Source organism: Lepidochelys kempii, chromosome 2 (genome assembly GCF_965140265.1).
Source record: "Lepidochelys kempii isolate rLepKem1 chromosome 2, rLepKem1.hap2, whole genome shotgun sequence".
Taxonomy (NCBI): domain Eukaryota; kingdom Metazoa; phylum Chordata; order Testudines; family Cheloniidae; genus Lepidochelys; species Lepidochelys kempii.
Window position 1 is genome coordinate 212,428,973 of NC_133257.1, and position 14,123 is coordinate 212,443,095.

The following is a 14,123-nucleotide window of genomic DNA, read 5'->3' on the forward strand; positions in this document are numbered from 1 at the left end:
TTAAAATATGGTGAATCTGCTTTTTTTTATTCACCTAATACTAGCAGAACATCTGGTACTCAAACCAAATCTAAATCTAAATGGCACCAGAGGGTGATGAGAAAGAACTGGCAAATGATAGGTAGGAAACAGGAAGTCTCCCCCACCCACCCACTTAGCATGGCTTGAGGTAGCACATGGTGGCAAGTGGAGGAAGGTCTCTATAGCTGAGTTGAGGCAACTGGGAGCAGGGCAAGTTAGGAAGGAGCAGGTGGAAAACTTAGCAACAAAAACTGGGTGGCAGTAGAGGGCCACAGAGAGTTTATGTGGGGAAGGTTCAGGACTGGTGTGGAGATGCATAAGTAATATGCATAGAGAAGGGGTGGTGGGAGGGAAGCACTGAATATTTTCCATGACTATCCCATGTGGCAGCAGCCATTTTAAATATCCGGATGTACTGTAGTTTTAAACTCACGTCCATCTCAACATGAATACACTGAAAAGATATTTGTCTACAAATTGAATCCAAAGAGACAATGTCATATCCCTAATATACCCACCATATATCTACACACACATATTTCTCTCACTGGATTGCAAGACTAAAATGCTTGAAATGAGAGTTGTGCAAATGAAAGATTTTCAACTATATGGGAATAGGAACACTTTGATTAACGTTAACAACTCAGCATTTTAAGTGTTAAATCATCAATGAAACAAAAGATGCGCCAAAGAAACAAGAGCACAAGCATACATGTGATAAACATATATCGTGAATATGCTCAGATATCATATTTTTGCTTAGTCTTTACTCTGTAGCAAAAGTTTAATCAGTTTTCTCTGACATTAATTAATAATGAGAAAAAACACTGAAACATACTTTGAATTTCAGTGGTCTTTTGTAAAGAAGCCATTGCATTCATATTAGGGGTTTGGTGCAGCATATCTTCTGGGAGAGGCTCCAGCTGCAAGAATAGAACAGAATAATATGAGCAGAATATTATGAATTTACTATAAGACACATGGAAATAAACCAAACTGAAACAGCCTAATCCTCAAGAGAAGCTCAGCCCAAGAACTAGTTAATATTTTGCTGGTATCACTTCTAAAAGTATAGCCACAATTTTGTTTTTTGTTTTTCAGCCATGTAATTGAATTCCAAGGGGCTTTTCTATTGGCTGCAAGACTAATCTATGGAGTCTCTGAAGCAGGTGCATGTCTGTGTATTATTCATTAAAAAAAATGTTAGTTATTTGTGTAATTTTTGTAGGTTCTTCACAAACCAAATTCCATTGCGTCTGTATGTGCAGCTGGGCACTCCAAACAAAACCTTGCTGAAGCCGCATTGGGACTAAAGTGTGCACTCTATTATCTTTATTTTTCTAGTGTTATTACATCTAACCATCTTACACATTTCAACATTTTACAGTGGAAAACTATAAAACACAGCTGCTTTTAGTAGTCTTGCGTTAATTTCAAGTAAAATAGTAGACAAAATGCTTAAGCATATCAACAATAAAAGTCATATAAATTTTATTTGGGCTCCGCTGTACTTTTAACTGGCTACATTTACTTTCAATACCCTTTAGTTTGTTTATGTGTTTGAGTGTGCACATGCATGAAACAAAATGCCAACACTTATATGTTGTTTTCCCTATAATTCCATTTTCAATGGCACTAACTATTCTGAAAGGAGAGCTAGTGCGGTGGTTAGGGGCCTAACCAAAGCCTTTATAAACCTAGGTTCAAGTCCCCCATAAACCAACAGATTTCCTGTATGACCTTAAGCAAATCACTTAGTGTCTTGCTGCCTTGGTTCCCCATCTGTAAAATGGGAATAATAGTACTGCTCTATTTCATACTGAAATGGTAGCTAATAAGTACCTTGGATAGAGAACCTAATATATCAGACATGAATGGATCCTAAATTAAACACTGGGACTTGTGAAATATCAACATGTCATGATATTGAGCACTGACATGATGACATTGTATCATGATGCATGATGATATATCATCACAAGAGCTAAGCAAAAAAGGCAAATCATGTTCCACGTACATTCCTTTCAATTTTTAAATGAATTCAGCTGTGCTTATGCCCCTTTCTGTATACCTTCCATTCTACACATATTAGGGCAATTAAGTTTTACTGGCACAAATACTCACAGCCATCTGTGTGAGTTCTCATGGAAATAGCAGCTGAAATTTGTACACATAGATATTGATGGCAGAAGTATTTGCATACCCATACAGTCAAAGGGCTGGAATAACATCATGTGAGTCATCTGCCCAATCATGACTAAGAAACTAGCTCTTCTTTTGAATATTTGTAAACTAAGTAAACAAATTCAAAAATATATTTGTTGAATAAATCTGTATGATGAATACTCTGGAGAGAATTTCAAACTTATATGGATATTCCGTGGGCAGAAAAAGAGGCAAAATTGTCTCACTTATTCATTGTCAATGATTAGATCAGCTCTAGTCATTAAGTCAAGGAGGTTAGCCTGGATTATAAAGAGGTGACAAACTAAGCAAATTTACCCAAAGTCTCAGAATTGCTGGGATTCAGGTAAAATGATCAGCAGAGAAATATTTTAATGCTGATGAAATTCCAATTATCATCAGGCTTTTGGGTTAATTCTCATGAGATGAATGGTGCTATTCATACTTCTTGTTTTTATCTGCCTATAGTCCTGCATGGGGAATCTACCTGGAAGATTTTCTTTGAAACCATAAGAATTAGCAACATAATTTATATTAAGGTAATATAAATGTTTAAATTCTCTGGAATTCAACAGGACTGCCAGAAAAAGGATGGTACAAATATCAGCCTATACTAACTCCAAAAAACCACTGAGGATGCCAGATTGTAATGGTGGATTGCCGCTATTTTAACTGATGCATTAAGACATGCCAATCCAGCTTTAGGATTAGAGCTAGTTGAATAATAAAAATCAAAGTAAGTGATATATTTGAAATTAACAAGTCAACTTTGCTTCACTGGTCTTCATAGGTCCTAGTATTCGCTTATTTGCAAGCACTTGGATGAAAGCTGAGGATTTGTGAAAATGTTCACAAATCACTAATTTCACAAATTTTAGCACAAGTGATTATTCATCTGAAAATTCATACCGGAAATCAGGTGTTTGTTAATAACTATTATTCATTTCTGTCATACATTATTCTCTATTTAAAATGTTTCAGGCATTTAAAATGTTTCAATCCAACCAAGAAGCAGAAAAAATACTATGGGCCCAATGCTCAGGACCAGCTGGGCTGAGCTCAGCACAGGTCCACAGGCAGGAGAACAAAGGTGGCTTAAAGCCACATTCTTACATTCTTCCAATCCTTATGGCTACTGGGACCCAATTTAGCTTCTGGAGTAAGTTAGAACAGAGTCAAGGCTACGCTAACCTGCACCTCTGGGAGCCATCGCACAGGCCGTGGGATTGTCATAGTGCAAGATGCTCCAGCTGTGCCTTGCTCCATCTTCAACATACCCTTCCTGTCCCCCTGCACACTCCTTCTCTTGGACAGGAGCTGGTGATGCAGCCATAGCTATTGTAGCTCTATGCCAACCAGTGTTTCTCCTAATCAAAGGGAATCTCATCCATAAATTGGTTGGACTGGGGTCCAATGACATGGCCTTGTGTTATTTAGGAGGCCAATCACACACCTTAATTAGCCAGCAACGAACAATTAAAGTGACGAGTTCACAAATAACTCATAGGCTAACTCATCTAAAATGTCTGATCAATACTTATGAATACCAAATACATGCACAAAAATCAGGTTAGGTTCATGAATCAACCACAGACAGAAAAAAGGGCCAAATTCGCAATCATTATTATGCAAGATGAACATTTTGGTCAGCTCTTGTAACAGACCAGTATCTGACATGGATTTTCAGTGTTTGTTATCTAAACTTCTTCCTCACCCCACCCAAAAAATAAATTAAAAAAAAAACCCCTCCCTGTAACTATTCCAGCTTGGTTTCAACTGTAGAAATGTGCTCTGTCTCCATATTCTTTGCAGTAGCCAAGCAGAATGCTGGATCCTGTTCCATATCAATAAAACCACATCAGACTCCAGACATAAGTTCATTACATTGTATACCCTGTTCAACCCTGATGCACTATTGTTACAAAAACACTGTAAAAATAAAGACAGTGGATTATTACAGCTATTTCTATACTCCTTTGGAACATGGCCTTCTGCATCAGGGAGAATAATTTCAGTTGGCAGTGATCCACTTTTTGGATATAGCTACATAGACATAGGGGTGTCCCTGGAAAATATCAGGACACAGACCCAACAGTGAACAAAAGAAATCACTCTACACCTGACAGTCATAGCACCATCACCTTCACTCCTACACTTCTTGGCATTCAAATCATGCAGTTTATTAGAACTGGAGCCGAAGAGAATAGAAGTCGTAAAGAGCACTGGAAATATATTTGCAGAACAGAATCTTTCAGAGAGGAATGACTCAGGTCAGTGCAGGACCAACAAAGTCACTTAAGGGGGAGCTTGGATCATTTACAGAAGGCAAAATTTTCAAAGGGTTTGCACCACTAAATTGGGCTTTTTTGTGCCCAAGGGAACGTAATGGAATGTGTGTCCAATAAACATTTTCAAAGGAAAAAAGCAACTTGTGCACCACATACTTTGGGTAGTCAAAAGTTGCCATAACTGAATTGTGTCCTATCAGCAAGTGGCATAAAAATACACCGCCTATCAAATTTTCACATGCTTGCAAGGTGGCGTAAGTGATGGTAAGGGTGTAAGCAGTTTGTCAGAATTTGAGACAACTGTCATCTGCACTGGATGAGCAGCCCAGACTTGGTACCTGACTGCACTGCCTCCTTAGCCCTGCCATGTTTTAAGGAGTAGAAGCTAGATTTATTCATGGGTGTTGGTGAATTTGTTTAGAGAAAAAATGACACCCAGGAACATTTTAGGCAATCTCAGGCTTAAAGCAAGGGTTCTGGAGAAGGAGATGGTGATGGTAATAGATACGGGGTCCACAGATCCCATGGATGCCTGAGAGTCAACCATACACTTCAAAGTGGGTCTACAGGCCATGGGGGGTTTATAGATTTACTGGAGACGGGATTTTTCTTTAGTACAGGTTTGACTTGATAACCATTTTACAGCTCTGTGAAGTGGAGCCAGAAGGGTATGTGGAGACTCACACACATAGGAGCCATGACTGAGGTGGTCAAAGTGGCAAAGAGTCCTGTGGCACCTTATAGACTAACAGACGTATTGGAGCATAAGCTTTCGTGGGTGAATACCCACTTCTTCAGATGCATGTACTCTACATGCATCTGACGAAGTGGGTATTCACCCACGGAAGCTTATGCTCCAATACGTCTGTTAGTCTATAAGGTGCCACAGGACTCTTTGCTGTGTTAGTCTATAATGTGCCACAGGACTCTTTGCCGCTTTTACAGATGCAGACTAACCTGGCTACCCCTCTGGTACCTGAGGTGGTCAAAGTCACCATTGTTCTGGGTAAGTCATAATAGCAGGCTGTTTGCTGCTTCCAACTCCATTCAACAGTTCTGTTAGCAATTCCCAGGAGTTTTAGTAATTATATTGACTTCACTAGGGGCAGACCTGACCAACAGTAGGTTCATGAGAAAGATCTTTGACCCAGCACAGCTCCTATTCCATCCTGTGTAGATTTTGACCTCTGACAATATTCCAGTGATCATAATTTTGCACTTTTGATCATTTAGCCCCTAAATATAGGGGAGGTGATAACAGAACTGAGTACAATATCTGCAGTGAGAATAAACACACCTGAAATTCATCCCCTTTCAAATATAAAAAGCTTATACCCACACATTTTTTTTAAAGTGTGACTCTTAATCTCCCCTGTTTCTTCCTCTAAAACGGCTCAAAGCTTCCATTTGAGGTCCTGTTCCTTATACTACTCTTTATTTGGATACCTTCCTTTGCTTGAACCAGCTTTTTAAATATTAGAAAATCCCTGTTAGGAGCCACGCTATGTAGTAAGTATGTAGACATAAAGCTGTGCCCTGATGATAGCTGTAGGTATCCCCAGGTTGTATCAGAATTGGAACAATGCTGTTCCATCTAGTCTTTCAATCTAGGAGAGATTTCATTTAGGAGTCATATATCCTTCTTGTTTTGAATGTTAGGAATTTTCTGAATATTTCTATATTTTAGGTTTATATAGAACTATTTTTAGGTGGAAATTTTTCAGTGATCCATAACTGTTATGTACAACATGAGTAAATCCATTTTCATTAGGGAGTATATTTTAAAGGTCTTAAGGGTGGTTAGGAACCTAATGCCCAAGGACAGTCAATGGGAGTTAGGCACATAACTCCCATTTGTGCATTGGAAAATCTCTCACTAGTAATATATCAATTTTTAAACCAGTTCCTCTTCAGTCTGCTTGGCCAAGCCATCTCCTGGCTAGCACTGGTCACTTCTGGGACTATAATGTCACCCTATTGGCACATACTTTGCACTATTGTAGACTCCTCCCACAGCCGACTTTTCATTTTTGGGCCCCTTCTCCCAGGTTTATGCCAGCCAGAGTTGACATAAACCTCAGGTGAACCAATGATTGTAACTGTATTAATTATTTGGCAATAATAATAAACTCAGATTAACAATGAAGATATGAGCTGTGACCAGGCTTAACTTTCAATTTAAAGTTGATCTCCGGCAATTTTCACTTATATGTATGCTATTTGGGAAATATTTCCATTTTAGAGAGAGAAGCATTTACCTATTCTGGCAAATCACACTCCTCTCCCCACCCCTCCTTTTTTTCAATGCCGTGTCTGCATTCTTAGCAGAGCTCTTTGCATAGCTGGCAAGCTTCCCCAGATTCACACCAAATTCTGCAAAAATGGGGAAATGCCAACTTTTCATCATCTGAATGAAAGCTGCAGAGCACTAATTTTCCATTTAAATGGCCACACACACCCAAACCCAAGATCCACTAATTGCAAGAAAGCAGCACAAATTTCACACTTTACAACAACAGTGTCCAGTACAGATTTTTAAATGCACGTGGTAGCCAACCAATCATGATGTTTTGTCAGATTACGCTTCAGAAGAATAATTCAAGCAGGAAGAATATTTACTAGAAGATGTTAAATTTAGCCATTGAAAAATATTTTCCTACTTTGGGCCAAATCCAGCCTTGGCCAGCACAGTAAGAAAGAGCAGACACACTTCCTGGTGTGTCCTCTGCTACAAGGATCCCGCTGAGTGGAATGCACAATGGACTACACTTTGCTGCTCCCTCTGAGCAGGAGGACATCTGGTACTAGTTAGCATTTGCTACAGACTCTGGGACACTTGCTACAGCATACGGGGCTGGCTACTAGATACCTCCCTAAGCCACAGACCATTTCTTCTTGGGGACAAGGTGCATAGGGTACAAGTTAGCACTTGCTCCAGACCATCGGGCTAATAGTTAACCCAGAGACCATTTCTTTTGTGGGACAGGGTTCGTATTGGTTTGACTGTGAGCTATGGGGAGATCCTGTATGGCTGCTTACAATGGGGGTTGGAAAGGTTGTTGTGGAGAAAAGAATTAAGCCTATGACTTCAAACCAAAGTAGTCTGGGGAAAGAAGGTTTAGCAAATCCGTCACTGCACTGATATATTATTAGCCATCACCTACCAGGGCATGGTAATGTAAGGGCCAGAGAGGCTATTCTAGCTCAATGACTGTATTTGAAGCCATGGTATGGGACCACTTTTACTCCCCAGCCTGGGCATAAGATTCTCACCACTACCACCCTCACAGAGATGCCCAACACCCACTCCAAATACATATATAGTAAAGTAATTCACTTAATCGGTGATGGAAAAATATGGATTAATCCAGGGGTGCCCAACCTACAGCCTGTGGACCATACATGGCACACCAGAGCATTTCATAAGGCCCATGGCCTGCTTCAACACAGTACACTAACAGCTGATTCATCAGTGTTTTGTCCTCATGTTAACATCATTTTAGTTTACACAAGTGTGTATACAGACACTACTGTACATAGAGACAACCTATCTAAATACATACAAAACAAGAGGAACTTAAAATATAAATCGATACAGGTGACTTTAAACCTTATTAAAATATGTAGAATGTGTTTGGCCCACACAAGGTTTGTGCTTGGGTTTGTGTGGCCCTCCTGTGTAATAAGATTGGGCAACACTGAGCTAGTAACGGAAGCCAACAGGGGAAAAGCCACTGTTCACAGAAAATGCGGGAGCTGAATTTTCAGTGTAAGGTATCAACATCTCAACAGCTTCCTGGTTTAAAAGTAATTTCTCTTTTCTAATTAGCTGAAACCATCTTTTCTTTTGTTTTGACAGGTGCCCATGTAATGGATGTGATCTAAAAGCACTAACAGAAGATGTCTAGGACATTTTACAGCAACTTAACCACATCCTTCTTTCTGTACCTGCAGGAAGGATTTCACTGTTTTGATTTTGGATTTCAGGGGAATCCAATTGCTTAATCACTTCTCACCTCTCGGGAAGATTTCCTTCCTAGGAGGCTACCCAGGGTGCTTCTAATTAGCTTTGCATTTAGTTCAGTAAATTGTCCTTAAAAGAAATTCAGGTTTTTCTTTTTGTGTACAAAAATCTGAATGATAAAAACTGAAATCTAGATATATTTATGTCTACAATTATGTCTACATTGTTTAATTTTTGCTTCATTTATTGTCTGTACAAATAAACAACTGCTACGCTAAGTCTTTCTGATTAAAAAAAAATGCCAATGGTGTTTATTTTGTAGAGTTCCATATATGTTTCTGTGGAATTTCCAAAATTAATGGTCACAACACTTCTGTGGAGAAGTTCAAAAGTATTCATCACCCATTGATTGTGCTGATAACTCATTTAAATGTTGAGGTCTTCCAAGAAAAAGAGACCTTCTGAAATGGATTTTTTGGTGAGTCTTCAAAGTCAACATTTGCATGAAGGACTTTCCTTTACCATGCTCAAATTATTTAACAAAGTTAATTCAATAGCATATTATTTCATATTGACCCAACTCATAATTATTAAGGGAAAAGTAAAAGCTATCTTCCTTAACAGATCACTTTCATGAAGGCCACATGTAATTAAAAGCAAGTTTGGGTTTGGGTTTGGAGTTGAGGGATTTCTTTTGGTTTTGTCGTTTTGGGGTGTCAACATGTTTTTCTTGCAGAGAATCAGACACAAATGAGTTAAAGCAAGCATTTCTACTTTGTAAGTCTGTTGTTTCATCTGCATGTCTGACTGGCTCCTCATGAAAGTTGGAAGTTACTGCTAATTTTACGGTTACTCTTTTTGTTAAAAGTTATTCTGCTGATAAGAAGACATACGTAGCAGTGTATTGCTCTACTGACAGGTCCTGGCCAAGAACAACATAGGCAAAGAAAAAAGAATTTAAAAAAACCCTACAAAATGTTTATGAATTCTAATCCTCAGCACATGAATAAATACAACTGACAAACTGCAGAGTACCTTACAAAGGCCTTTCCTGACCTTTCTAATTTGAGTTCAATTGCATGTGCAGTGTTTAGAAGCCAAAGTTGGTCTTGCCAATGTTTTTAAACTACGGTTGCAATACCTATCATTATTTGTAAAAGTGAAGTGCCAGATAATAAGTTATAATTACCCTATTAATCACCTGTAAATAATTGCGTTCAAGGAAGAATGCATCTTCAAATTACAATAATTGGTGACTTAAAGGAACCGATTTTTTCTGTCCTTGACTGGAGGAGACTTTGTAGTTGGCTGTGCAAATCTACAAGTATTCTGTTGAAATGAGGCAGTGTACATCATATATATGCTATGGTCCATATTCTCATCTAGTACTGATTGGCATAACTCCATGGAAGTCAATAGATCTGTGCCAATTTACACAAGGCCCTATATCTATATGCCCTATATCTATATGCCCTTCCTTATCAGCCTACCCATCTCATCAATAACTTTAGTCACAGATTTTCTGTGAGCAGTTTCTTATGGTGGTGATAATGACATAGTTTCTGAATCTTCCATCTCCAAAATTAGCGGGAGCAGTATCTACTCTCTCCTTCCTGTAACATTGTTCAGTTTTGGTTTGGAGATGTGTGTCTGCCTGTTTCCTGCATGTCCCTAGTTAGATTTAATACTTGGAAAATAAGCATGCTTGTATTATAAATCATAATGTAAGTGTACATGGAAGAATATTTCTTGTGTGAGAGGTTTCAAGATCTTAATGTTCATGTCTTTCCTCAAGTGAATTATAATGCACATGCACTCACACTTGTCTTCATCTTCCATTATTAAAAGTCCTTCCTTCATTTATTACGCTATATTTTGCAAACAGATAAACCCATTGAATCACCCAGCCTACTTTATTGGCCTCAGATTACTGGTCTCCCTTAAGTGCCAATAGAGTTAGGTCAATATTTCAGCACACTCACACATAACTCACAGTGAAATACATTTCATGTCTATTTCCAACTGTAGATATTTTTCTGAGAATGCAGAGGGTCAGCAGCTGTAGAAGCAGTAGCAGGGGTGATCCAACATTAAAACAAAACGAGGCCTTTCTCACAAAGAAGCAAAGTCACCAAATGGTCATCGTTGGCTGTAGAGAGTCAGGCCCCTGGCATGGTGGTTGGAGCATAGTTTCATTAGCATTATTTGTCTCCCCACGAGGCTGCAAACCTCAGAGAGATATTACCTTAAATGTGTCCAAGCTAACCAAAGCCAAGCATAAATCAGGCTGACACATCTCCAGGCTAAAGCTGGGCAAGATTGCACCATGAGAACATTGTTGTTGTGGCTGATTTTGGAGGAGAAGGATTCAGAGGATATGCCACCATCACCACCACAGGAAACTGCAGTGTACAGATATGAAGTTCATGAACGATGGTGTGGGTGAGGATGGGCAGGAGGGCAGGCTGATCAGGAGGGGCAACCAAACCTTATGAATAAGATTTTCAAACAGAGGTGCCTGAAGTCAGGCTTCTAAATTCATATTTCAACACCCAAACATTCAAAAGTGTTGATCATCCATCTCAAAAGGAGACACTGGATGTTCAGCACTTTTGAAAACTTTTCTTTATGGGCCATATCATAGGTCACCCAGCATGGAACTCAAATAGGCCTGAATATTCTGTTATGGCACACCTGTTCCCACAGAACGCAATGGGATGGGGAGAGGAGAGACCTTTCCAGCTACTCCAACCCCAACCAGCAACCCCAACCACCTTCACACAAGGTAGCATTTTTCTTTGCTCACCCCTCCATGGTGGCACTCCCTTAATGTATTAATTCCTACACTGTCCCTGGTGCCTGCAAGGGAGAAGGCTGAGGAACTGTTTGGGCTTGCTCAGAAGAGCTTCTTTGCATTAATTTCCTGTTCCCAAGAAGCTCTATAGTTCCTTTTCCTGGAAGAGGTGCCTTGTACCTTCTGAATCAGTCTACTTGTTCTCAAAACAGGCCATTATGATGCAGAGCTAGCATATGCAGCCTGTTGGGGCATACTATGTTGACATGTAAACTAAGTTCAAGACTTGGCATATAGTAGATTTTCCTTAACCTGCAAAGGAAAAAAATTATGAGCTTGTGTCCTTTATTGCTTCTTTGTGATACATAAAGAAAGCCTGAAAGGTTTTGGTTCAAAGTAGGGGGGAAAGGCTTAGGATATGGGGGTTTCCTGCTTGTTTTTAACACTACAAATTCATGTCTTTTCTACTTTGGAAGTTTCTATGGATACTGGAGAATTGATAAAATTGAGACTTCACCAGAGCCAACAGATAGAAAACTGAGCAGCTGAAAGGGGGAAAGGATTTTTAGACAAATTGTTTAACATTGTTTTTTTTTAACATGTATTCAACTCAAATGCTTGAAGAACATTTGAGAGAAAAGATATCTTTGTTAAAGGTTCATTACTATTACCCTTTTGATTTAGGTTTGAGAGCTCCCAATACACATCTCTGAGATGCTCAATAGGTTCTCCAGAAAAACTAGGGAAGGCCTCATGTGACATTTTTGTTATCTATAAAGTAAAACAAGCAGAAAAAAACCCTTTCAGGCATTCTGTATGCATCATAAAAAACAAAACAAAAAAGGGCACAAAGGTCTTTACAAAGTCGTTCATAGGTGATCTTACAGGTTATAAGCAATTTCCACTATAAGAAACAGCACTTCACACCAATCTAATAGACATAAAATGGTGCCCTGAAAAGGAATTAGGAGACTAGTAAGTGAGTAAGTACGCTAAAGAATACTGATTATTGTAGCTGTCTCAGTTTCCAGTAAAAATAATGACTTGCAATACTGCTCCCCACAACAAGATTTCACAGACCACAGCATGAGAACATGTGACAGGGCCACAATTTAAAGTAAAGATATATTGCCTTTATGTATTTGATTCTTGTATGTGCCTTTAGCAGGTTTACCCTTTATCATTTTCACCACAGAGTGAGCATATGCAGAAAGCAGAAATTTGCCAGTGAATGGTGGAAAGAGAAGTTTCAAAACAGGCATGAAAATGTGCTTTTGCTATTTTCAGTCCAAGAAATTACCAACGATCTTGCAAGAAGAGCCTGTTTTTCCATGATAGCTCACTCGAAGACTTGATCAATGATGAGCATCAGTGACCCCCACTGATGTCAAGGCAGGTTCTCAGCAGGTTCTCAGCACAGCATATTGAGTCCTTCTCAGGATCAAGATTAGTTTTGCAAACCCTAGAGATTCATATAAACATCTGATGGTGGGGTGCTTATCAAAACCAAAATAACTTCCAACTCTTTTGCATTTTGCTCATTACTAAGACATGTGCAAAAGGCACTTAGTTCTACACACAGGGAAAATTAAAAGAAAACAAAAAGACAGAACTGTTCGAAAACATGGATTGTCCTCTGAAACTCTAGGACTTGTCTTTTACCTCATTTCCTAGAAGGGCATTTACACAGGCTTCAGACGCATCACAGATGGCAGTAAGGTCATGTCCTCCCTCCAGTGCCAGCACCACACGACCAGCTGCTAGCTTCAGCAACTGCTTTGTTAGGTGACCAAAACCTAGCATGCAAAGACAGTAGTGCAAATTATTAAAGCAGAACAAATATTAATGACGTATTTTGCATCTGTTGTATCAGAAAGTAGGAAACATGAGGCTATTGCACAAAAATATAAGATCAGGACCATGGTTCATCTATTTCAGTAACCTGGCTCCAACATTGGTCAGCCCTAAATGCTACAGAAGAAAGTGTAACTCTGACCCTAGGCACCTCTGTATTCACACCCTACTGCAATGAGATTTGTACAAAATATGCCTTGTGAGGTACCATACGAAAGCTAATAACACACTGGTTATTAATATCATTGTAAAATGATACACATTCACATAGTTATATGTGAAGCTGTGAATTCCCACTGCGTGACATTACTAGAACATGTTTACGACCAGACAGGCTAGCCTAGGTAAAGGTGATGAACAGGTCTGTCCTAGAAAAGACATTGCAGATTTACCCCAGTTTACATATTAGCAGTAAACAAAACCATGAAGCTAAACCAGTGGCATTTATCCTGATCCTGAACTCAAGAGGTAGAGATTTAACACGATTCCTGTATCCCGGAGAACACAGGAGACTAAATCCCCAGGAGGTCTTCCTAACCTGCAAGACATAGACATTCCTTTGGGGATATAAGGAACAAAGAGAGAATCCACCTTTATCCTTCACCATAGGAGACAAAAAACAAAAACAAAACCAACAACAAGTGATTTGAGCTCTGTGATGGATCCTGGCCAGGCAGGCTAGTAAAAGCTGAAAATGAGCCTGTGGGTAAGAGAAACTATCTTGAACAAAGACTGTATCTTGCTAAATTAAGTTTTAGACTCTTAGATGCATTTTTCACTTTGTACAGGGACCAGCACAATGGGCCCTGATCTTAATGCACTACCAAAGTGTAAAAAATAAATAATACTATATGTTACATTTTGGTGTTTGTTAAAGCCAGGGCACTAACAACAATCTCTGGAATCAGGCTTAGTGCAGGCTGAAACTGTTCAAGGTTTACCAGACAGCTCTGCTAGTGTTCCTCAGTCCTGATCCACAACACTCTGTTTCCCTGCATCACAACCAGAGGCTCCCAAT

General features: G+C 39.2%; 1 protein-coding gene across 1 annotated transcript in view; it reads right to left on the minus strand.

Moving 5' to 3' along the window:
* The window catches only part of HDAC9 (histone deacetylase 9), a 704,899-nt gene that overhangs the window by 16,264 nt on the left and 674,512 nt on the right, over positions 1-14,123 (minus strand). Inside the window, exons 25-26 of the mRNA XM_073333773.1 lie at positions 12,914-13,047; positions 860-944 (exon numbers count right to left, since the gene is read on the minus strand). Of these exons, the coding sequence (XP_073189874.1) occupies positions 860-944; positions 12,914-13,047 (219 nt within the window). The remainder of the gene's footprint in view (positions 1-859; positions 945-12,913; positions 13,048-14,123) is intronic.